Source organism: Haematobia irritans, chromosome 1, assembly GCF_050003625.1.
Source record: "Haematobia irritans isolate KBUSLIRL chromosome 1, ASM5000362v1, whole genome shotgun sequence".
NCBI classification, from domain to species: domain Eukaryota; kingdom Metazoa; phylum Arthropoda; class Insecta; order Diptera; family Muscidae; genus Haematobia; species Haematobia irritans.
The window spans coordinates 24,010,135-24,036,229 of NC_134397.1; the positions used below are offsets into that span (position 1 = coordinate 24,010,135).

The 26,095-nt window shown below is 22.8% G+C and overlaps 2 protein-coding genes across 2 annotated transcripts in view; both read left to right on the forward strand.

Annotated features, from left to right (window-relative positions):
- LOC142222363 (IDLSRF-like peptide) overlaps positions 1-26,095 on the forward strand; it is a 286,735-nt gene that overhangs the window by 134,517 nt on the left and 126,123 nt on the right. The gene's annotated exons all lie outside the window — the stretch shown is intronic.
- Positions 16,886-18,094, forward strand: LOC142237874 (uncharacterized). Its single transcript, XM_075309334.1, has one exon. The coding sequence runs from the start codon at positions 16,961-16,963 to the stop codon at positions 18,020-18,022; it is 1,062 nt and encodes a 353-aa protein (XP_075165449.1). The 5' UTR covers positions 16,886-16,960; the 3' UTR covers positions 18,023-18,094.

The following is a 26,095-nucleotide window of genomic DNA, read 5'->3' on the forward strand; positions in this document are numbered from 1 at the left end:
ATCATGAATAGACTTACGATCTGCCACAACGTCGAATTTTCAGTGAATGGGCCCTAGAAAAGTTGGCAGAAAATCCGCTTTTTTATCGACAAATTTTGTTCAGCGATGAGGCTCATTTCTGGTTGAATGGCTACGTAAATAAGCAAAATTGCCGCATTTGGAGTGAAGAGCAACCAGAAGCCGTTCAAGAACTGCCCATGCATCCCGAAAAATGCACTGTTTGGTGTGGTTTGTACGCTGGTGGAATCATTGGACCGTATTTTTTCAAAGATGCTGTTGGACGCAACGTTACGGTGAATGGCGATCGCTATCGTTCGATGCTAACAAACTTTTTGTTGCCAAAAATGGAAGAACTGAACTTGGTTGACATGTGGTTTCAACAAGATGGCGCTACATGCCACACAGCTCGCGATTCTATGGCCATTTTGAGGGAAAACTTCGGAGAACAATTCATCTCAAGAAATGGACCGGTAAGTTGGCCACCAAGATCATGCGATTTGACGCCTTTAGACTATTTTTTGTGGGGCTACGTCAAGTCTAAAGTCTACAGAAATAAGCCAGCAACTATTCCAGCTTTGGAAGACAACATTTCCGAAGAAATTCGGGCTATTCCGGCCGAAATGCTCGAAAAAGTTGCCCAAAATTGGACTTTCCGAATGGACCACCTAAGACGCAGCCGCGGTCAACATTTAAATGAAATTATCTTCAAAAAGTAAATGTCATGGACCAATCTAACGTTTCAAATAAAGAACCGATGAGATTTTGCAAATTTTATGCTTTTTTTTTTTTAAAAAGTTATCAAGCTCTTAACAAATCACCCTTTATATTATACCCTTCACCATTTTCTAGACCAAAAAAATTGAATTCTTCCCAAAAACGTAGATAGTAGATTTTTTACTGTTCGGTAGATTGTTAGAATTCTTGATGTTTTGATAGCTATTGCAAAATAAACCTCTCCAACTAAAAGTACATCAATTTTCTATCGAAATCAAATAATAACAAAATTTTCTACACAAATAAAATTTTGACAAAATTTCTATAGAAATAAAATTTTGACAAAATTTTCTAAAAAAATTGACAAAGTTTTCCAAACAAAAAAAAAATTTGACAAAATTTTCTATAGAAATAAAATTTTGACAAAATTTTTTATAGAAATAAAATTTTGACAAAATTTTTTATAGAAATAAAATTTTGACACAATTTTTTATAGAAATAAAATTTTTACAAAATTTTCTATAGAAATAAAATGTTGACAAAATTATCAATACATATAAAATTTTGACAAAAATTTTATTAGAAATAAACTTTTGACAAAATTTTCTGTAGAAATGAAATTTGACAAAATTTTCTATAGAAATAAAATTTTGACAAAATAGTCTATAGCAATAAAATTTTGACAAAATTTTCTATAGAAATTACATTTTGACAAAATTTTCTATAGAAATAAAATGTTTATAAAATTTTCTATAGGAATAAAATGTTTACTAAATTTTCCATAGAAATAAAATTTTGACAACATTTTCTATAGAAATAAAATTTTGACAAAATGTTCTATAGAAATAAAATGTTGACAAAATTATCAATACATATAAAATTTTGACAAAATTTTCCTTAGAAATAAAATTTTGACAAATTTTTCTTTAAAAATGAAATTTGACAAAATTTTCTATAGAAATAAAATTTTGGCAAAATTTTTTATAGAAATAAAATTTTAACAAATAAAATTTTCGACAAATTTTTCTATAGAAATGAAATTTTGACAAAATTTTCTGTAGAAATAAAATTTTGACAAAATTATCAATATATACAAAATTTTGACAAAATTTTCCTTAGAAATAAAAAAGTTGACAAAATTTTCTGTAGAAATGAAATTTGACAAATTTTTCTATAGCAATAAAATTTTGACTAAATTTTCTATAGAAATAAAATTTTGATAAAATTTTCTATAGAAATAAAGTTTTGACAAAATTTTCTATAGAAATTAATTTTGGCAAAATTTTCTATAGAAAAACATTGTGACAAAATTTTTTATAGAAATAAAATTTTGACAAAATTTTCTATAGAAATAAAATATTTACAAAATTTTCTATAGGAATAAAATTTTCACTAAATTTTCTATAGGAATAAAATTTTCACTAATTTTTCTATAGAAATAAAATTTTGGCACAATTTTCTATAGAAATAAAATTTTGACAAAATTTTCTATAGGAATAAAATTTTGACAAAGTTATCAATGACAAAATTTTCTTTAGAAATAAAATTTTGACAAAATTTTCTTTAGAAATGAAATTTGGCAAAATTTTTGACAAATTTTTCTATAGACAAAATTCTATATAGAATTTGACAAAATTTTCTATAGAAATAAATTTTGACAAAATTTTCTATAGAAATAAAATTTTGACAAAATTTTCTATAGGAATAAAATTTCCACTAAATTTTCTATAGGAATAAAATTTTCACTAAATTTTCTATAGAAATAAAATTTTGACAAAATTTTCTATAGAAATAAAATTTTGACAAAATTTTCTATAAGAATAAAATGTTGACAAAATTATCAATACATATAAAATTTTGACAAAATTTTCTTTAGAAATAAGATTTTGACAAATTTTTCTTTAGAAATAAAATTTTGGCAAAATTTTTTATAGAAATAAAATTTTAGCAAATAAAATTTTGACAAATTTTTCTATAGAAATGAAATTTTGACAAAATTTTCTATAGAAATGAAATTTTGACAAATTTTTCTGTAGAAATAAACTTTTGACAAAATTATCAATACATATAAAATTTTGACAAAATTTTCTTTAGAAATAAAAAATTGACAAAAATTTCTGTAGAAATGAAATTTGACAAAATTTCCTATAGAAATAAAATTTTGACAAAATTTTCTATAGAAATAAATTTTGACAAAATTTGTTAGAGAAATAAAATTTTGACAAAATTTTCTATAGAAATAAAAGTTTTACAAAATTTTCTATAGGAATAAAATGTTCACTAAATTTTCTATAGAAATAAAATTTTGGAAAAATTTTCTATAGAAATAACATTTTGACAAAATTTTCTAAAGGAATAAAATTTTGACAAAATTATCAATACATATAAAATTTTGACAAATTTTCTTTAGAAATACAATTTTGACAAAATTTTCTATCGAAAAAAAAAATTTTTTTGACAACATTTTTTTATAAAAATACAATGTTTAAAAAATTTTCTATAGAATTAAATTTTGACAACAATTTCTATAGAAGTAAAATTTTGACAAAATTTTCTATAGAAATAAAATTTTGACAAAATTTTCTCAAGGCATAAAATTTTATCGAATGTTTCTAAAGAAATAAAATTTTGACAAATTTTCGAAATTTTCTTTTAAAAAATTTTGCAAAGTTAAAAAAAAAAATTGACAAAATTTTCTCCAGAAATTTTATTTTGACCAAATTTTCTATCGGAAAAAAGTTTGACATAATTGTTTAAAGAAATACAATTTCTAAAAAATTTTCTATAGAATTAAATTTCAACAAAATTTTCTATAGAAATAAAATGTTGACAAAATTTTCTATGGAAATAAAATTTTGACAAAATTTTCTATATATATAAAATTTTGACAAAATTTTCTTTAGAAATAAAATTGTGACAAAATTTTCTGTAGACATGAAATTTGACAAAATTTTCTATAGAGACAAAATTTTAACAAAATGTTCTATAGAAATAAAATTGTGACAAAATTTTCTGTTGACATGAAATTTGACCAAATTTTCTATAGAAACAAAATTTTGACAACATTTTCTGTAGAAATAAAATTTTGACAAAATTTTATCAAGGCATAACATTTTGACGAATGTTTCTACAGAAATAAAATTTTGACAAATTTTTGGAAAGAAATAAAATTTTCTTTTAAAAAATTTTGACAAAGTTTTCTGTAAAAACAATTTTTGACAAAATTTTCTCAACACATAAAATTTTGACGATTGTTTCTAAAGAAAGAAAAGTTTGCTAAAGAAATAAAATTTTCTTTTAAAAAATTTTTACACAGTTTTCTAAAAAAAGAATGTTGACAAAATTTTCTCCAGAAATTTTATTTTGACAAAATTTTCTATCGGAAAAGAAATTTGACAAAATTTTTAAAAAAATTTTCTTTAGAATTAAATTTTAACAAAATTTTCTATAGAAATAAAATTTTGACAAAATTTTCTATAAGAAAAAATTTTGACAAAAAATTTCTATAGAAATAAAATTTTGAAAAAATTTTCTATAGATATAAATTTTGACAAAATTTTCTATAGAAATAAAATTTTGACGAAATTTTCTATAGAAATAAAACTTTGACAAAATGTTCTATAGAAATACAATTTTGACAAAAATTTTCTATAGAAATAAAATTTTGACAAAGTTTTCTATAGAAATAAAGTTTTGACAAAATTTTCTATATAAATAAAATTTTGACAAAATTTTCTATAGAAATAAAATTTTGACAAAATTTTCTAAACAAAGATTCGATCAAACATTTCAAAATAATTTGGTAGATTTTTGGTAAAATGTTCTTCAATTTATGGTATATTATTTTTGGCACAGTGGAGACCGTGATTATAAACCCTGTGTGCCTACTAACAAACATGCAAAAATTGATCCATATCGGTTCATAATTATATGTGGGCCCCATATAATCCGATACCAAGATTTGAAGGCACATTTTGGTTCATAATTATGTATAAGCCCAATTAAAACTAATCCCCAGCTTTATCTTCTGGAGCCTACTAGAGAAGCATATATCACCTAAACCGGTTGAAATTTGATACATGATGAATATGGCTTCTATTATAAGTCCATAATCATATATATCCACCATATAAACCGATCCAGTTTTAAAGTGGCTTATGTACATATCCAAAATGTATTCCTTATGTACAAACTTAAAATATAGAGAAAAAAAGGTCTCAATATACCTTGTCATCGAAACTAGTTACACAACCCTAGTAATTCGATTGTGGATGCTAATATTTAGTAAAAAATAAGTGGAAAATTGAAGTAAGGATACATCTAAGTCACAATTCTCTTTTACATTTGAGTTTTACGTACCTGATAATAAAATAGTAATTTAAATTTATTCATATTTTCAGTTTTTCTTCTTATGCTATCAGAGACCTTTAAACTTCCAAAATCAGTTGAAGTTGAAAGACATGTCATATTTTTGCTCGCCTGAAAGTATGCAAACATTTCAATTGCAATTTTTGATAATAAGTAAACAGGTTTTTTAAATAAAAAATCCAGTATGGATATCTGGTTATCTACTCGCCCTTGCGTGATTAAAATTTATCAGCCACTAAGAAAAATTCTTTAAATAATTTATCGAACAATTTATCAAAAATATTCCTAGGGAAACTTATTCCAACAATATTTATAGAATTGCTAATTAGTCTTCTTGTTACTGACTATAATTTAGTTTCTAAATAATTGCAAGTCATATTATATTTTGCGTCTAATGAATTGCTTAGAATCCAACTTTAATACAAGTTTCCTTGCACGATTAAAAGATTTGTTGTATTTGAATATTTAAGTATCTAAGTTGAGGCATTAGCATCATTTTACTAATAATCATGGAAAGAGAGATAGATGAAGTAGAAACAAAGGAAAGGCAAGGGCAAAGTTCTTTAGGCAAAGTGGGGAGTTACGTGTTTCAAGCTTCTCCCCCACCAAGAATTCACACAAGCTCTTTGATACTAAATAGGCATGTACTTCATTTTGATGTAATTATATGCATACATAAATTTTCTGTTTTTAATATTAACAAGTCCTACGAGAGAATAGTTACTTTCTAAGAATTGCCACATTGAGGTGTGTATGCTTGTCACAAGAGGCTGGCCATTCATAAGGACGCTTTGGGGTTTTGGTATGAGAATAATTTTGAAATATGCTTTAAAATATACCAATGAGAATTAATTCGATAACTACATGCATTCATTATGGAAAATTCTTATTACAAACATCTTCCAGAGTTCATCGTACAAAGTATTTGGATAGAGGAAATATGATGATATCAACCAGAATACCATAGTCATGGAGAACTTCAGGGCGAAGAGTATTTTATAGGTGTTCATAAAGTTTGTTAGAATGCTGGACGTAATGTCTATTCCGTGCTAATAAATGATTTCCACTTTTCACAGCTAATAGTCTCAAAGGAATGGTCTAGTTTTATTTTTCTCATTTTAAAATTTGAAGATGTATTAGTCCTAATGTCTTTGAGTTCTATGAAGAACATCATAATTACGAAAAACTTTAACTAGTCCACTTTTGTAGGAAAAAAAAACAAAGCATACCCTTTGGAGCTATTATAATTGTAACATACCAACAAGGATTTAACACAGGTCGTATTTAATGACAAGCTGCATACCTCCATTCTGGGTTATACGAAATATTTGTGTATAATGAAATGTAAGAAATCTATAATTCTCATTAACTAAGGAATGAGAATTATAGATTTGTTAAATTTTATTTCTATAGAAAATTTTGTTAAAAATTTGGTTCTATAGAAAATTTTGTCAAAAATTTGGTTATTTCTATTGAAAATTTTGTCAAAATTTAATTCTATAGAAAATTTTGTCAAAATTTAATTCTATAGAAAATTTTGTCAAAATTTTATTTCTATAGAAAATTTGTCAAAATTTTATTTCTATAGAAAATTTTGTCAAAATATTATTTCTATAGAAAATTTTTTCAAAATTTTATTTCTATAGCAAATTTTGTCAAAATTTTATTTCTATAGAAAATTTTGTCAAAATTTTATTTTTACATACAATTTTGTCAAAAAATGTTTTCTATAGAAATTTTTGTCAGAAATTTATATATATCAAAAATTTTTGTTAAAACTTTATTTCTGTAGACAATTTTGTCAACATTTTATTTCTGCAGAAAATTTTGTCAAAATTTTATTTCTATAGAAAATTTTGTCAAAATTTTATTGCTAATAAAAACTTTGCCAAGATTTCATTTCTAATGAAAATTTTGCCAAAATTTTATTTCTAATGAACATTTTGTCAAAATTTATTTCTAAAGAAATTTTTTTCAAAATTTTATTGTTATGAAAATTTTGTCAAAATTTTATTTCTATAGAAAATTTTGTCAAAATTTTATTTTTATAGAAGATTTTGTCAAAATTTTATTTCTATAGAAAATTTTGTCAAAATTTTATTTCTAATAAAAACTTTGTCTAGATTTTATTTCTAATAATAATTTTTTCAAAATTTTATTGTTATGAAAATTTTGTCAAAATTTTATTTCTATAGAAAATTTTGTCAAAATTTTATTTCTATAGAAAATTTGGTCAAAATTTTATTTCTATAGAAAATTTTGTCAAAATTTTATTTCTATAGAAAATGTTGTCAAAATGTTATTGCTATAGAAAATTTTGTCAAAATTTTATTTCTGAAGAAAATGTTGTCAAAATTTTATTTTTATAGAAAATTTGGTCAAAATTTTATTTCTGAAGAAAATTTTGTCAAAATTTTATTTTTATAGAAAATTTGGTCAAAATGTTATTTCTATAGAAAATGTGGTCGAATTTTTTTCTATAGAAAATTTAGTCAAAATTTTATTTCTATAGAAAATTTGGAAAAAATGTTATTTTTATAGAAAATTTTGTCAAAATTTTATTTCTATAGAAAATTTTTATCAAAATTTGATTTCTATAGAAAATTTTGTCAAAATTTTAATTTCTATAGAAAATTTTGTCAAAATATAACTTCTATAGAAAATTTAGTCAAAATATAACTTCTACAGAAAATTTGTTCAATTTTTTTTTCTATAGAAACTTTGATCGGTTTTTTTCTATAGAAAGTTTGGTCAAAATTTTATTTCTATAGAAAATTTCGTCAAACTTTTATTTCTATAGAAAATTTTGTCAAAATTTTATTTCTATAGAAAATTTTGTCAAAATTGTATTTCTATAGAAAATTTGATCAAAATTTTATTTGTATGGACAATTTTGTCAAAATTGTATTTCTATAGGAAATTTTGTCAAAATTTTATTTCTATAGAAAATTTTGTCAAAATGTTTTTTCTATAGAAAATTTTGTCAACATTTTTTTTCTATAGAAAATTTTTTTCAAAATTTTATTTCTATAGAAAATTTTTTCAAAATGTTATTTCTATACAAAATGTGGTCAGAATTTTATTTCAATAGAAAATTTTGTCAAAATTTTATTCCTATAGAAAATTTTGTCAACGTTTTATTGCTATAGAAAATTTTGTCAAAATTTTATTTCTGAAGAAAATTTTCTCAAAATTTTATTTTTATAGAAAATTTGGTCAAAACATAATTTCTGTAGAAAATTTTGTAAAAATGTTATTTCCATAGAACATTTTGTAAAAAATTTTATTTCTATAAAAATTTGGTCAAAGTTTTATTTCTATAGAAACTTGGATCGATTTTTTTCTCTCGAAAATTTTATTCCTGTAGAAAAATTTCTCAAAATTTTATTTCTTTATTTCTGTGGAATATTTTCTGAAAATTTTATTTTTATAGAAAATTGTACTTTTACAAAATGTTTTCTAAAAATTTTATTGCTAAAAAAATGTTTGTGAAAATTTTAGTTTGATAGATTTTTTTTTTAAATTTTTTTTTTATATAAAATTTTCTCAAAATTTTATTTCTGTACAAGATTTTCTTGAAATTTTGTTTTTATAGAATTTTTTTTTTAAGAAAATTTTCTAAAAATTTTGTTATATTTTATAATAATTATTATTATTATTATTTATTATTTATAATATGTTGTCACAATTTTATTTCTATAGAGGATTTGGTCAACATTTTGTTTCCATAGAGATTTTTCTAAAAGTTTTATTTTATAGAAAATTTTCTATTTTTTTTTATATATTTTTTTTTATAATTTTATTTCTTTAAAAATTTTACTCAAAATTTTATTCCCAAAATAAAACTTTAGGCAAAATTTTATTTCTATAGAAAATTGTGTCAAAATTTTATTTCTATAAAAAATTTTTGTCAACGTTTTATTTATATAGAAAATTTGGTCAAAAGTTTATTTTGATAGAAAATTTTGTCAAAACTTTACTTCTTTAGAAAATTCCCTCAAAATTGTATTTCTGTAGAAAATTGAAGTACCTCTTGGTTGGAGAGGAATGTTTAGCAAAATCTAACAAAACGTCAAGAATTCTACTAATCTACCAAACAGTAAAAAATCTACCTTTTTTGCTAAAATTCTACCAACTAGGACAACCGGAATTCTAATATTTCTGAATATTAGTCAATGATTTATAATTTCTGAAAATTAGCCCTTTTTTTAAATAACATATTCTCTTGATTAGTTTGTGACGTATTATGAGTTAGAAAATTCAGTTCCATTGTTAAGCGATTTTCCACATTCCAAGAACATATTTGGGAAGCTTTGGAACAGAACTTATACTTTGCCTATATGGAAGACTTCAATGGTTATATTTATTTCATATAACCATTGAAGTCTTCATCTTTTTTTTTAATTTTGAGGAAATTCTAATTCATTTGTATCATTCAAAATATACCAAGAAATTGGACTTCACCCACATAATTGTTATCAACTGCGTTACATTTTCCCCTCACAATTCCCAACAATTCCTTTAAAAAGCCTACCTTGCTACGGCAATATCACCCCCATTACCTTTGAATAATTTCCATCTACATTCTCTTACAACGATCTCTTCTAAGGTTAACCAACATTTTTAAGTGCTTTTAATTTTTGCTCGTCATTGACTCCTTAACCAAAAATCTTATGAATATTCCAAAGGTTAACATTACCCCATTACCTAACGAGGTTTTTTGCACCAAGTTAAGTGCTTTTTAAGAAGCACAAAAATAAAATCACATTTGCTAAATCTCAGTCTACTCAAAACAAGCCGCCACTCAATGAGTTTTGATTTTAATGTTAGGCAGAACACTTAAAAATTTGTTCAAGCTATAATCCCACACTTAATTGCTACCACAGGTTAGTTAGCAAGTAGAAGGAAATAAATAAATAACAAACCACAAGAAAAAAACAGAAAATTTTAATTGCTAGTGCCTTAAGGTATACACCAAAACAGAAATTAATTTCGAAAGCCCCCAGAATTATGCTACAGTAAATATTTCGCATAAAATGTATATGGCCTTAAGGAATTCATTGTAATTCAAAATCAATAAAAATATGGCGTTTTTCTTGGAATTTTATAAACGTGGGCTATATAGTTAGAGGTTGTTGGAAAATAATTAAAAGCAAACATATAAAAGTAACCACAAAAACATGGTTTTCTGTTTATTAAAAACACAAACAAGCAATTTACGATTTGGCTTCTCATTGTAATTAAATGCAGCATTAACACAGTTTTTAAACTGACATTAAAATAATACAATGTTTAACTGAAAAACTTAATTGTACTAGATGTGAATTGCCATTTCATAAATGCCAGAAAGTATGCTTCACAATTTAAATATATTAATTATAACATAATTTGCAATGCTATTACGTTTGGTTGAAAATCATTCGAGTTTTTCTCTGAATTACATTTCATTGTATATAAACGAGCGGAATGGCAAAGTTATTATAACCGCCATACTTTAGAATGAGATTTTATTATTCGAGTATTATTCAAACTGTTATATTAAAAACTACTAACCCTTGTATTCAAACCAATTAAGGAAAATCTAATGTCTGGCGTGGTTGACTATATTATACCCTTCATCATTTTGTAGATTTACATTTTCGATTCAAATCCTTCAAATTTTTTGGCTGTTATATTTAATGATTTCTGTTCCCATATAAACCTGAACCGAGTTGGATAAACAATTTTTAAAACTTCTACAAAATCTAAAGGCTTAAAATTGCCTAATGCCCTGGGACGACAAAATTTTCTTTAGAAATAAAATTTTGACAAAATTTTCTATAGAAATAAATTTTTGACAAAATATTCAATAGAAATAAAATTTTTGACAAAATTTTCAACAGAAATAAAATGTTGACAAAATTGTCTACAGAAATAAAATTTTAACAAAACTTTTTGAAATATATAAAATTCTGACAAAAATGTTGACAAATTTGTCTTTACAAATAAAATTTTGACTAAATTTTCATTAGAAATTTATCACAATGGACTGAATAGTCTAAGTGAGCCTGAATCTTAATCGGGCTGCCACTTTAACCTTCATTAGAAATAAACGTTTGATAAAATTTTCTATAGATATAAAATTTTGACATAATTGTCTATAGGAATAAAATTTTGAAAAAATTTTCATTAGAAATAAAATTTTGACAAAATTTTCTATAGAAATAAAATTTTCTATAGAAATAAAAATTTCTATAGAAATAAAATTTTGACAAAATTTTCTATAGGAATAAAATGTTGACAAAATTATCTATAGAAATCAAATGTTGACAAAAGCTTCACAGAAATAAAATGTTGACAAAAGTTTCTACAGAATAATGTTTTAACAAAAATTTCTGACAAAAATTTCTATAGAAAAAATTTTTTGACAAAATTTTTTATAGAAATAAAATTTTAACAAAATTTTCTATAGAAATAAAATTTTGACAAAATTTTCTATGGAAAAAAAATTTAAAAAAAAATTTCATTAGAAATAAAGTTTTGAAAAATTTTTCTGTAGAAATAAAATTTTAACGAAATTTTATATAAAAATAAAATTTTGACAAAATTTTCTATAAAAATAAAATTTTGACAAAATTTTCTATCGAAATAAAATTTTGACAAAATTTTCTATAGAAATAAAATGTTGAAAAAAAAATTCTGTAGAAAACAAATTTTGAAAAAATTTCAATAGAAATAAAATTGTGACAAAATTTTCATAATAAATAAACTTTTGAAAGAATTTTCCTTAGCAATAAAACATTGAAAAAATTTTCATTAGAAATAAAATTTTGAACAATTTTCATTAGAAATAAATTTTTGGAAAAATTTTCATTAGATATAAAATTTTGGCAAAATTTTCATTAGAAATAAAATTTTGGCAAAATTTTCGTAAGAAATAAAATTTTCACAAAATTTTTATTAGAAATAAAATTTTGACAATATTTTCATTAGAAATAAAATCCTGACGAAGTTTTTATTAGAAATAAAATTTTGACAAAATTTTTTATAGAAATAAAATTTTAACAAAATTTTCTATAGAAATAAAATGTTGACAAAATTATCTATAGAAATAAAATTTTGACAAAAGTTTCTACAGAAATAAAACTTTGACAAAATTGTCTATAGAAATAAAATTTTGACTAAATTTTCATAATAAATAAAATTTTGAAAAAATTGTCATTAGAAATAAATTTTGAAAAAATGTTCATTAGAAATAAAATTTTGGCAAAATTTTCATTAGAAATAAAATCTTGACAAAATTTTTATTAGAAATAAAATTTTGACAATATTTTCTATAGAAACAAAATGTAGAAAAAACATTTCTGTAGAAAATAAAATTTTGAAAAAATTTCAATAGAACTAAAATTTTGACAAAATTTTCATAATAAATAAACTTTTGAACGAATTTTCATTAGAAATAAAATTTTGAACAATTTTCATTAGAAATTAAATTTTTAAAAAAATTTCATTAGAAACAAAATTTTGACAACATTTTCTATAGAATTAAAATTTTGACAAATTTTCCATAGAAATAAAATTTTGACAAAATTTTCTATAGAAATAAAATTTTGATAAAATTTTCTGTAGAAATAAAGTTTTGACAAAATTTTCTATAGAAATAAAATTTTGACAAAATTTTCTATAGAAATAAAATTTTGGCAACATTTTCTATAGAAATAAAATTTTGACAAAATTTTCTATAGAAATAAAATTTTGGCAACATTTTCTATAGAAATAAAAATTTGACAAAATTTTCTATAGAAATACAATTTTGACAAAATTTTCTATAGAAATAAAATTTTGACAAAATTTTCTATGGAAATAAAATTTAAAAAAAAAATTTCATTAGAAATAAAGTTTTGAAAAAAATTTTATTAGAAATAAAATTTTGACAAGTTTTTCTGTAGAAATAAAATTTTAACGAAATTTTATATAAAAATAAAATTTTGACAAAATTTTCTATAAAAATAAAACTTTGACAAAATTTTCTATCGAAATAAAATTTTGACAAAATTTTCTATAGAAATAAAATGTTGAAAAAAAATTCTGTGGAAAACAAATTTTGAAAAAATTTCAATAGAAATAAAATTGTGACAAAATTTTCATAATAAATAAACTTTTGAAAGAATTTTCCTTAGAAATAAAACTTTGAAAAATTTTTCATTAGAAATAAAATTTTGAACAATTTTCATTAAAAATAAAATTTTGGAAAAATTTTCATTAGATATAAAATTTTGGCAAAATTTTCACTAGAAATAAAATTTTGGCAAAATTTTCGTAAGAAATAAAATTTTCACAAAATTTTTATTAGAAATAAAATTTTGACAATATTTTCATTAGAAATAAAATCCTGACAAAGTTTTTATTAGAAATAAAATTTTGACAAAATTTTTTATAGAAATAAAATTTTAACAAAATTTTCTATAGAAATAAAATGTTGACAAAATTATCTATAGAAATAAAATTTTGACAAAAGTTTCTACAGAAATAAAACTTTGACAAAATTGTCTATAGAAATAAAATTTTGACTAAATTTTCATAATAAATAAAATTTTGAAAAAATTGTCATTAGAAATAAATTTTGAAAAAATGTTCATTAGAAATAAATTTTGAAAAAATGTTCATTAGAAATAAAATTTTGGCAAAATTTTCATTAGAAATAAAATCTTGACAAAATTTTTATTAGAAATAAAATTTTGACAATATTTTCTATAGAAACAAAATGTAAAAAAAAACATTTCTGTAGAAAAAAAAAATTTTGAAAAAATTTCAATAGAACTAAAATTTTGACAAAATTTTCATAATAAATAAACTTTTGAACGAATTTTCATTAGAAATAAAATTTTGAACAATTTTCATTAGAAATAAAATTTTTAAAAAAATTTCATTAGAAACAAAATTTTGACAACATTTTCCATAGAAATAAACTTTTGACAAAATTGTCTATAGAAATAAACTTTTGACAAAATTGTCTATAGAAATAAAATTTTGACAAAATTTTCTGTAGAAATAAAGTTTTGACAAAATTTTCTATAGAAATAAAATTTTGACAAAATTTTCTATAGAAATAAAATTTTGACAAAATTTTCTATAGAAATAAAATTTTGGCAACATTTTCTATAGAAATAAAATTTTGACAAAATTTTCTATAGAAATAAAATTTTGGCAACATTTTCTATAGAAATAAAAATTTGACAAAATTTTCTATAGAAATACAATTTTGACAAAATTTTCTATAGAAATAAAATTTTGACAAAATTTTCTATAGAAATAAAATTTTGACGAAATTTTCTATAGAAATAAAATTTTGACCAAATATTCTATAGAAAAAAAATTTTACCAAATGTTCTGTAGAAGTTATATTTTGACAAAATTTTCTATAGAAGTTATATTTTGACAAAGTTTTATATAGAAATTAAAATTTTGACAAAATTTTGTATAGAAATAAAATTTTGTCCAAATTTTCTATAGAAATAAAATTTTGACCAAATTTTCTATAGAAAAAAATTCGACCACATTTTCTATAGAAATAAAATTTTGACAAAATTTTCTATAGAAATAAATTTTTAACAAAATTCTCTATAAAAATAAAATTTTGACAAAATTTTCTATAGAAATAAAATTTTGCCAAAATTTTCTATGGAAATAAAATTTTGACAAAATTGTCCATACAAATAAAATTTTGATAACATTTTCTATAGAAATACAATTTTTACAAAATGTTCTATAGAAATAAAATTTTGACAAAATTGTCTATAGAAACACAAATTTTACAAAATTTTCTTTAGAAATAAAATGTTGACAAATTTTTCTATAGAAATAAAATTTTGACAAAATTTTCTATAGAAATGAAATTTTGACAAAATTTTCTATAGAAGTAAAATTTTGACAAAATGTTACTATAGAAATAAACTTTTGACAAAATTTTCTATAGAAATAAAATTTCTACAAAATTTTCTATAGAATTCAAATTTTGACCACATTTTCTATAGAAATAAAATTTTGACCAAATTTTCTATAGAAATAAAATTTTGTCCAAATTTATATAGAAATAAAATTTTGACAAAATTTTTTTTAGAAATAAAATTTTGATAACATTTTCTATAGAAATAAAATTTTGACGACATTTTCTATAGAAATAAAAATTTGACAATATTTTCTATAGGAATAAAATTTTTCACCAAATTTATATAGAAATAAAATTTTGACAAAATTTTCTTTAGAAATAAAATTTTAACAAAATTTTCTATAGAAATAATTTTTTGACAAAATTTTCTATAGAAATAAAATGTTGACAAAATTTTCTATAGAAATAAAATTTTGACAAAATTTTCTATAGAAATAAAATTTTGACCAAATTTTCTGTAGAAATAAAATTTTGACAAAATTTTCTATAGAAATAAAAGTTTGACGTAATTTTGTATAGAAATAAAATTTTGACCAAATTTTCTATAGAAATAAAATTTTGAGAACATTTTATAATAAAATGAATTTTTGAGAAAAGTTTATTTAAAAAAAAATTAGAAAATTTTCAATAAAAATAAAATTTTTTATAGTAATAACATTTTGAGAAAATCCACAGAAATAATATTTTGAGAACAAGTTCTATAGATATTGAATTTTGATCAAATGTTCTATAGTAACAAAAAATCAACCAGATTGTCTATACTCGTAGGAAACACAATTTTTTATAGAAATGAAATTTTCTATAGAAGTACCATTTTGAGAAAAAAAATGTGTTTTGAGAAAATCTTCTATAACAAAACTTTGAGAAAAATTATAATAAATAAAATATTTAGACAATTTTCTATAGAAAGAAAATTTTGACCAAATTTTCCATAGAAAAGAAATTGTTATAGAAAAAAATTGTCAAATTTTCTATAGAAAAAACAATTTGAAAAAATCTTCAATAGAAAAAAAAATTGTGAGAAATTTTCTATAGGACTAATAGTTTAAGAAAAATTTTCTATAGAAATAAACTTTTAACCAAATTTTTTATAGAAATAAAATTTTGACAAAATTTTCTATGAATTCAATATCAATTTTAAATATCATACCCAAAAAATTTTTTGCTGATAGGAGGGGTCATTTATTCCATGATAAAACTACTAAAGATACTACATCACAGTCAGCTGTTCACAGCTGAGTACATCCAACTGTCAAAAACATGTTTGGTTACTATTGGTTACATTTTACATTCCACAGGTTACTATTAACAAAAACATGTATGGTTACTATTGGTTACATAGGTGACTATCGGTTACATACATTGCTATTAGTTACGTACGTTCTATTGGTTACATTTTAGATGCCACAGATTATTATTGTCAAAAACTTGTCTGGTTACTATTGGTACTATTGGTAACTAACATTAAAATGTAAACAAATCAAATTGAAAATATTTAATTTGTTTTGTTTACTAACATTAAATTTGTAAACAAAACTGACATCGGAATGTAATTGAATTTTGTTGTTTTTATTTTTTTTTTTTTTGTAATACTGCAACTACCTGGGAATTATTTTACGATGCATTTACACAATCCAAAGAAACATTTTTTTACTAACCATCAAAATTTGATCAAAGTCTTCAGAATTAGATGTTTTTTTAAATTTGGTAGATTTGTGGTTAAATTTTCTTCAAACTGTGGTAGATTAGTTTTGACAAGAGTGACAACCATGGTTACTAATCCAGTATCACATTGTATTGCAAGGTTATTGTCATATGCTAAGCAATGATTTGAAATTTTTGAAACTTAATTTGACAAAGAAACTATAACACATTTGTCTTAATTGTCATTAATTTTCAAAAGTAAAATATATTAAATTTCCAGTGAAAAAAATTAAATTTTCTCTAAAAATGCAATCGTTTGCAAACTTCAAATGCCAAACCAGTTGCAAACATAACGAATGTCAACGGCGTGCTCACTTGGGAATAGTTGATAAGAATCAATATTGTGAAAGTCTGAAGCAAGAGCTAAATGTTTCCTCAAGGTTTCTAGAAGATGTTTTGGATTTGTCACATACTCTGGCACAAATTATGATCATATGTGGCATACATGAATGCAAAGCCAAGACATCGGTAGACATTATAACCTATTCCTTTTTGCATTATGATTTGGTATGCTATTGTCTTGATGCAAAACCTTCAAAACGTTTACGTAAAGAGGATATTTTTCATGATTTGGGAGCCAAATGTCTTATGAATCGTGTGGAAGCCCATTTAGCTTATACCATAATTAAGAGGGGTTTTAAAGCTTTCTATTATAAACCTCGCGAAGAAGATGAAGGTCATAATAAACCCTCGGATAAACCTACATTCTCCGAAGAATGTGTATATGTTCATGCTGCCAAGAAAACAGCTGAATCTTATGCTCATTTCGATGGCCTTAGTTGTGTGGAGCAACGTGGTGTGGAAGCTAAAATCAAAGTTGCCTATAAGAAATTCTATGATCGTATGCAAGCTCGTAAGGCCCAGCCTTCAAAGGAGGATTGTAATTGTTGTTTCTGTTCCAAGAATCGTGGACATTTGGTCTACAGCAAAGAACCCACATGCTTGGAATCTGAACAACCTAAAAAGCCGCATAGTTGTCCTCATTGCTGTAAACGTAAATCGGTGAGAAAATTTATCCATGGCAAAACTGTGGAAGCCAAATGTCCTGTTTGTCATAGATCAAGAAAATTCTGTAGCTGTGCCAAATATGAATATTCTATACCTTGGGTGAATAGCATTTGGACTCGACCTGATATGAATTTGTATTATTTGCAAAATATTGAAAGAGTCCAAGGTGAGCTACCACCACAATGTCAACCACAAGGTGGTCAGGATATTCAAGATGCTGAGGAATCAATGCACAATCCGGATATTGTAGATAATGAGGATGATGTTGGAGAGCAAGAACATAATGAGGAAGAGGAATGAGAGTTATAGATAGTTTTTGGGTTTTCGTATTTTTTTTTAAATAAATACAAACTGAAAGAAATCTGGCTGATATTCGACAAGATTTTTGAGTTCAAGTATAAGTATAAAATAGGTGTTGCCATAAAAATACTTTTAAGTTACATAAATCATTATTATAATCAATCAATCCTTGATAGGATGTAAGGTTAATGAAGTTGTTGGCTCTCCCTGGAATTTATTAAAACGTCGCTCATTGGTATAAAATAAAACAAGTATATACGGCCGTAAGTTCGACCAGGCCGAATCTTATGTACCCTCCACCATGGATTGCGTAGAAACTTCTACGAAAGACTGTCATCCACAAATTTCAACTGAAATTTTCTCCTCCAAGAGGCTCCAAAACCAAATCTTGGGATTGGTTTATATGGGGGCTATAAATGATTATGGACTGATATGGACCACATTTGGCATGGTTGTTAAATATCATATACTACCACCACGTACCAAATTTCAACCAGATCGGATGAATTTTGCTTCTCCAAAAGGCACCGGAGGTCAAATCTGGCGATCGGTTTATATGGGAGCTATATATAATTATGGACTGATAGGAACCAATTCCTGCATGGTTGTTGGATACCATATACTAACATCACGTACCAAATTTCAACCGAATGGGTAGAATTTTGCTCTTCCAAGATGCTGCGGTGGTCAAATCTGGGGATCGGTTTATATGGGGCCTATATATAATTATGGACCGATAACGACCAATTTTTGCATGGATGTTTGAGGCCATATATTAACATCACGTACCAAATTTCAACTGAATCAGATGAATTTTGGTCTTCCAAGAGGCTCCGGAGGTCAAATCTGGTGATCGGTTTATATGGGGCTATATATAATTATGGACCGATATTGACCAATTTTTGCATGATTGTTAGAGACCATATACTAACACCATGTACCAAATTTCAGCCGGATCGGATGAAATTTGCTTCTCTTAGAGGCCTCGCAAGCCAAATTTGGGGTCCGTTTATATGGGGGCTATACGTAAAAGTGGACCGATATGGCCCATTTGCAATACCATCCGACCTACATCAATAACAACTACTTGTGCCAAGTTTCAAGTTGATAGCTTGTTTCGTTCGGAAGTTAGCGTGATTTCAACAGACGGACGGACGGACATGCACAGATCGACTCAGAATATCACCACGACCCAGAATATATATACTTTATGGGGTCTTAGATCAATATTTCGATGTGTTACAAACGGAATGACAAAGTTAATATACCCCCCATCCTATGGTGGAGGGTATAAAAATAGTGCTAAAAAGGTAGTCCCTTGAAAAGAAGAGCCAAGGTATTTACAGGACATGTGCAAAGTTTGAAGGCTGTAGGTAGTCAAGGGATCCACTAAAGTAGAATAGAGTTTTTAAGAGCATGCCAGTAGATCTCAGGACCACATAAAGCCTTATAATTTCATTTGGCAAGAATGGGATCAGGAATTCTTTATTATTTATAATATTATTTTATCCGTTCTCAAATGGAATCCTTTTTAATTGCTTTTAATTTCATCCAACTATGCAAGAAGGACATTCAAAAATGTAATTAGCAGAGAAATTTTTATTACACAAACCGACATGAAAATATTTTTCCAGAAATTATTGAAAATTTATTTAAAAAATCATACAATTGTTTATTTATTTATTTATTTTTTTTAATAATTTCATAAACTTACTAATTGATGGTATTTTTATATTAAACTTGCCATTAATTTTGTATAGAAAATAAAAGTGCTGTCATAACACTCTTTGCAACGAAAGACAGAAGTTCTTCTTGGTTTTTCCCAAGAAGCAGGTATTACGTACAACCCCCCAAAAAACTCATTTCACTTCCGCCGGATGTACGTCACAAGTCAACAAGAAAAATGTTGTCAGAAATTGGTAAGGCAAGTGAAAACGTAAAAACCAAAAATAATATTAGGATGGGTCGGTTTTAATATGCCCAGCAAAAAAAAAGAGCTTCCAAAAAAGTAGTTTGGATCCCCAATCTGTGATCCGGAAGTAGTGCAAACTTGGATCATCTCCAATGAATTTTACATGGGCATGTCATAGGACGGAAGTACTCCCTTTTTGGATCCTTTGCATTGCTTTAGAAGTTGTGCCCTGGAAGTTAATTTGAATGAAGAAATTTAAAAAGCGAAAAAAAAATTTTATTTTTTTGTAAAATTTAATTGTACAAAATTTGCACTTAAAATAGCCTGATTGCTTTCTTTCTAATACTTTTCCACAAGGACTGCATCGGAAGTAGAAAAAAATCATTGGGGGTCCCACGATGCGCTTTAGAAGAAATGTTTGTGCACTTGACCAAAAGGACTGCATCGGAGGTGGAAAAAAAATCATTGGGGGATCCCACGATGCGCTTTAGAAGAAATGTTTGTGGAGTTGTCCAAAAGGACTGCATCGGAAGTTGAAAAAACTCGATGGGGGATTCTGGGCTTTAAAAGAAATGTTTGTGGAACAACTTCCAATTTTTTTTGCCGGGATGAACATAAAAAATGTTATATCACTAGTAGAACAATTTTATTTCGCAATTATTTTCTGAATGATCTTCAGTCGTTAGCAGTCATAAAACAAATCTAGTTTGATTATTAATTGATTGTTTTATTAAAAAATTTAAAAGTTTTCAATCATAGACCACTACCCACTCCATTATAGGACCTTATAATTTTGTAATGTGCTTAAACTTGATTCAAAACACACCTGTCTGTTAAATTACATTTACTATATGAAAGAACTTTACGATTCATCTTTTTTTAATATTTTTGTATAGCCAACGCAAAACTAATTTAAAAGGAAAATTGTATCGAAATTGCATTATGATGAATTGCTTGCCAAAACTTTTCCATTTCAATGGGATTTTCTATAAAAAGTTCGTTTTGATGACATATTCCATAAAAATTTCATTTTAAAATTTGATGGAGGAAGTTTTCCTATAAAAATTTCGTTTTGATGAAATTTTCTGCAAACAAATTTCGTTTTGATGCAATTTTCTATGAAAGATTTAATTTTGATGATTTTTTTTACAAAAATGTCGTAGATGACATTTTCTATAGAAATTTCATTTGGATGAAATTTTTAAAAAAATTTCATTTTGATTAAATTTTCTATAAAATTTTCATTTTAATGGAAATTTTTATAATTTTTTTTTTTTTTAATGGAAACTTTTATAAATTTTTATAAAATTTTCATTTAGATGAAATTTTATATAAAATTTGCATTTTGAGTAAATTTCTATAAAATTTTCCACTTGATGACATTTTCTATAAAAGTTTCATTTTGATGAAATATTCTATAAGATTTTCATTTTGATGAAATTTTTATAAAAATTTAATTTTAATGAAATTTTCCATAAAAATTTCATTTTAAAATTTGATGGAGAAATTTTTCATATAAAAATTTCATTTTGATGAAACTTTCTACAAACAAATTTCGTTTTGATGGAATTTTCAATAAAAATTTCGTTTTAATGAAATTTTCTATAAAAGATTTAATTTTGATGAAATTTTGTGTAAAAAGTTCATTTTGATGACATTTTTCATAAAAATTTCATTTTAAAATATGATGGAGGAAGTTTTCATAAAAAGCTTCGTTTTGATGAAATTTTCTGCAAACAAATTTCGTTTTGATGGAATTTTCTATGAAAATTTTGTAGGAAATCATCATTTTTTGATTAGATGACATTTTCTTTAAAAGATGTAATTTTGATGATTTTTTTTTTATAAAAATGTCATAGATGATATTTTCTATAGAAATTTTATTTGGATGAAATTTTTATAAAATTTTCATTTTGATGAAATTTTCTGTAAAATTGTCCATTTGATGACATTTTCTATAAAAGTTGAATTTTGATGAAATATTCTATAAAATTTTCATTTTAATGAAATTTTCCATAAAAACTTCATTTTAAAATTTGATGGAAACATTTTTCATATAAAAATTTCATTTTAATGAAACTTTCTACAAACAAATTTCGTTTTGATGGAATTTTCAATAAAAATTTCGTTTTAATGAAATTTTCTAAAAAAAAATCGTTTTGATGAAATTTTCTATAAAAATTTAATTTCTATGAAAATTTTGTATGAACATAATTTTGTTGTAATTTTTCTATATAAAAAAAATCATTTTGATGAAATTCTCTATAAATATCCCGTTTAGATGGAAATTTCTATTAAAATTCTGTCGTGATGAAATTTTCTTTAAAATTTTATTTTGATTATATTTTCTATAGAAATTTCATTTTGATGACTTTTATGGAAAAAATTTATTTCGAGTAAATTTTCTATAAAAATTTCATTTCGATGAAATTTTTTTAAAAAATTTCATTTTAAAAAATTTAATTTTCTATAAAAGATTTAATTTTGATGAAATTTTCTATAAAAAGTTCGTTTTGATGACATTTTCCAAACAAATTTCATTTTAGAACTTGATAGAAGAAGTTTTCATATAAAAATTTCGTTTTGATGAAATTTTCTGCAAACAAATTTCGTTTTGATGCAATTTTCTATGAAAATTTTGTATGAAATCACGATTTTTTGATTAGATGACATTTTCTTTAAAAGATTTAATTTTGATGATCTTTTTTTATAAAAATGTCATAGATGACATTTTCTATAGAAATTTCATTTGGATGAAATTCTTATAAAATTTTCATTTTGATGAAATTTTCTATAAAATTTTCATTTTAATGAAAATTTTTATAAAATTTTCATTTAGATGAAATTTTATATAAAATTTGCATTTTGATTAAATTTCTATAATATTTTCCAGTTGATGACATTTTCTATAAAAGTTTCATTTTGATGAAATATTCTATAAAATTTTCATTTTGATGAAATTTTTATAAAAATTTCATTTTAATGAAATTTTCCATAAAAATTTCATTTTAAAATTTGAAGGAGAAATTTTTCATATAAAAATTTCATTTTGATGAAACTTTCTACAAACAAATTTCGTTTTGATGGAATTTTCAATAAAAATTTCGTTTTAATGAAATTTTTTATAAAAGATTTAATTTTGATGAAATTTTGTGTAAAAAGTTCATTTCGATGACATTTTTCATAAAAATTTCATTTTAAAATATGATGGAGGAAATTTTCATAAAAAGCTTCGTTTTGATGAAATTTTCTGCAAACAAATTTCGTTTTCATGGAATTTTCTATGAAAATTTTGTAGGAAATCATCATTTTTTGATTAGATGACATTTTCTTTAAGAGATTTAATTTTGGTGATTTTTTTTATAAAAATGTCATAGATGACATTTTCTATAGAAATTTCATTTGGATCAAATTTTTATAAAATTTTCATTTTGATGAAATTTTCTATAAAATTTTCATTTTGATGAAATTTTATATAAAATTTTCATTTTGATGAAATTTTCTATAAAATTTTCATTTTTAGATGAAATTTTATATAAAATTTTCATTTTGATTAAATTTCTATAAAATTTTCCATTTGATGACATTTTCTATAAAAGTTTCATTTTGATGAAATATTCTATAAAATTTTCATTTCTATAAAATTTTCATTTTTATAAAATTTTCATTTTAATGAAAATTTCTATAAAATTTTCTTTATGATGAAATTTTTACAAAAATTTCATTTTGATAAAATTTTCCATAAAAACTTAATTTTAAAATTTAATTTGAGAAAGTTTTCATTTAAAAATTTCCTTTTGATGAAACTTTCTACAAACAAATTTCGTTTTGATGAAATTTTCTATAGAAATTTCATTTCTATGAAAATTTTGTATGTTGTTGCAATTTTTTCTTTATAAAATTTTTTTTTGATGAAATTCTCTATAAAAAATCCCGTTTAGATGGAAATTTCAATTAAAATTCTGTCGTGATGAAATTTTCTATAAAAATTGTATTTTAATTAAATTTTCTATAGAAATTTCATTTTGATTAAATGTTCTGTAAAAATTAATTTTTTAAGAAATTTTCTATAAAAATTTCATTTTGACAAAATTTTCCATAAAAGTTTTCTTTTGATGAAAAAATTTATTTCGAGTAAATTTTCTATAAAAATTTCATTTTGATGGAATTTTTTATAAAAATTTCATTTTGATGGAATTTTTTACAAAAATTTCATTTTGATGGAATTTTCCATAAAAATCATTTTGATATATTTTTCTATTAAAAAATTTAATTTGATGAAATTTTCTATAGAAATACGATTTCAATGAAATTTTCCACAAAAATCTCATTTGGATGACATTTTCTAAAAAAATTCTGTTTAGAAATTTAAATCTAAAAAGTATTAAAATTTCCTTTTAGTGGAAATTTTTATAAAGAAAAATACATTTGGTTGATATTTTCTATAAAATGTACTATAAAAATTTCATTTTGATAAATTTTGTGTAGAAATTTCATTGTGATATGATGAAATTTGATAGATTCAATTGAAATCATAATTTCAATTTGGTTAAATTTTCTTTGAAAATTCATATTCTGTTTTGGTAAACTCCTATTAAAATTCCGTTTTAATGTAAATTTGTATAAAAATTAGTTTTAATGAAATTTCCTATACAAAACTTAATTTTGAAGATTGTTTTATAAAAACTCCGTTGTGATGTAAAGATTGGAATTAGACGAAATTTCATTTTGATCAAATTTTCCATAAAAATTTAATTTCAAAAATTTCGATAAAAAAATTATTTCGAGTAAATTTTCTATAAAAACTTCATTGATGACATTTTTATAAAAATTTAATTTTCTATAAAAGATTTAATTTTGATAAAATTTTCTATAAAAAGTTCGCTTTGATGACATTTTCCATACAAATTTCATTTTAAAACTTGATGGAAGAAGTTTTCATATAAAAATTTCGTTTTGATGAAATTTTCTGCAAACAAATTTCGTTTTGATGCAATTTTCTATGAAAAGTTTGTATGAAATCATCATTTTTTGATAGGATTACATTTTCTTTCAAAGATTTAATTTTGATGATTTTTTTATAAAAATGTCATAGTTGACATTTCCTATAGAAATTTCATTTGGATGAAATTTTTACAAAATTTTCATTTTGATTAAATTTTCTTTAAAATTTTCATTTTAATGAAAATTTCTATAAAATTTTCCATTTGATGACATTTTCTAGAAAAGTTTCATTTTGTTGAAATATTATATAAAATTTTCATTTTGATGAAATTTTTATAAAAATTTAATTTTAATGAAATTTTCCATAAAAATTTCATTTTAAAATTTGATGGAGAAAGTTTTCATATAAAAATTTCGTTTTAATGAAATTTTCTATAAAAATTTTGTTTTGATGAAATTTTCTATAAAAATTTCATGTCTATGAAAATTTTGTATGAACATCATTTTGTTGTAATTTTTTCTATATAAAAAAACCATTTTGAGAAATTCTCTATAAAAATCTCGTTTAGATGGAAATTTCTATTAAAATTCTGTCGTGATGAATTTTTCTATAAAAATTGTATTTTAATTAAATTTTCTATAGAAATTTCATTTTGACAGAATTTTCCATAAAAGTTTTCTTTTGATGAAAAAATTTATTTCGAGTAAATTTTCTATAAACATTTCATTTTGATGAAATTTTTTATAAAAATTTCATTTTGATGGAATTTATTACAAAAATTTCATTTTGATGGAATTTTCTATAAAAATCATTTTGATATAGTTTTCTATTAAAAAATTTAATTTGATAAAATTTTCTATAAAAATTCAATTTCAATGAAATTTTCCACAAAATCTCAGTTGGATGACATTTTCTAAAAAGTTCTCTTTAGAAATTTAAATCTAAACAGTATTAAAATTTCATTTTAGTGAAAATTTTTATAAAAAAATACATTTGGATGAGATTTTCTATAAAATGTTCTATAAAAATTTCATTTTATGTATATTTGTGTAGAAATTTCATTTTGATAAAATTTTCTATTTTGTTGTAATTTACCGTAAAAAATTAATTTTGATGAAATTTTCTATCAAAACTTCATTTGAAATCATAATTTCGATTTGATTAAATTTACCCTATTCTGTTGTGGTAAACTCCTATTAAAATTCCGTTTTAATGT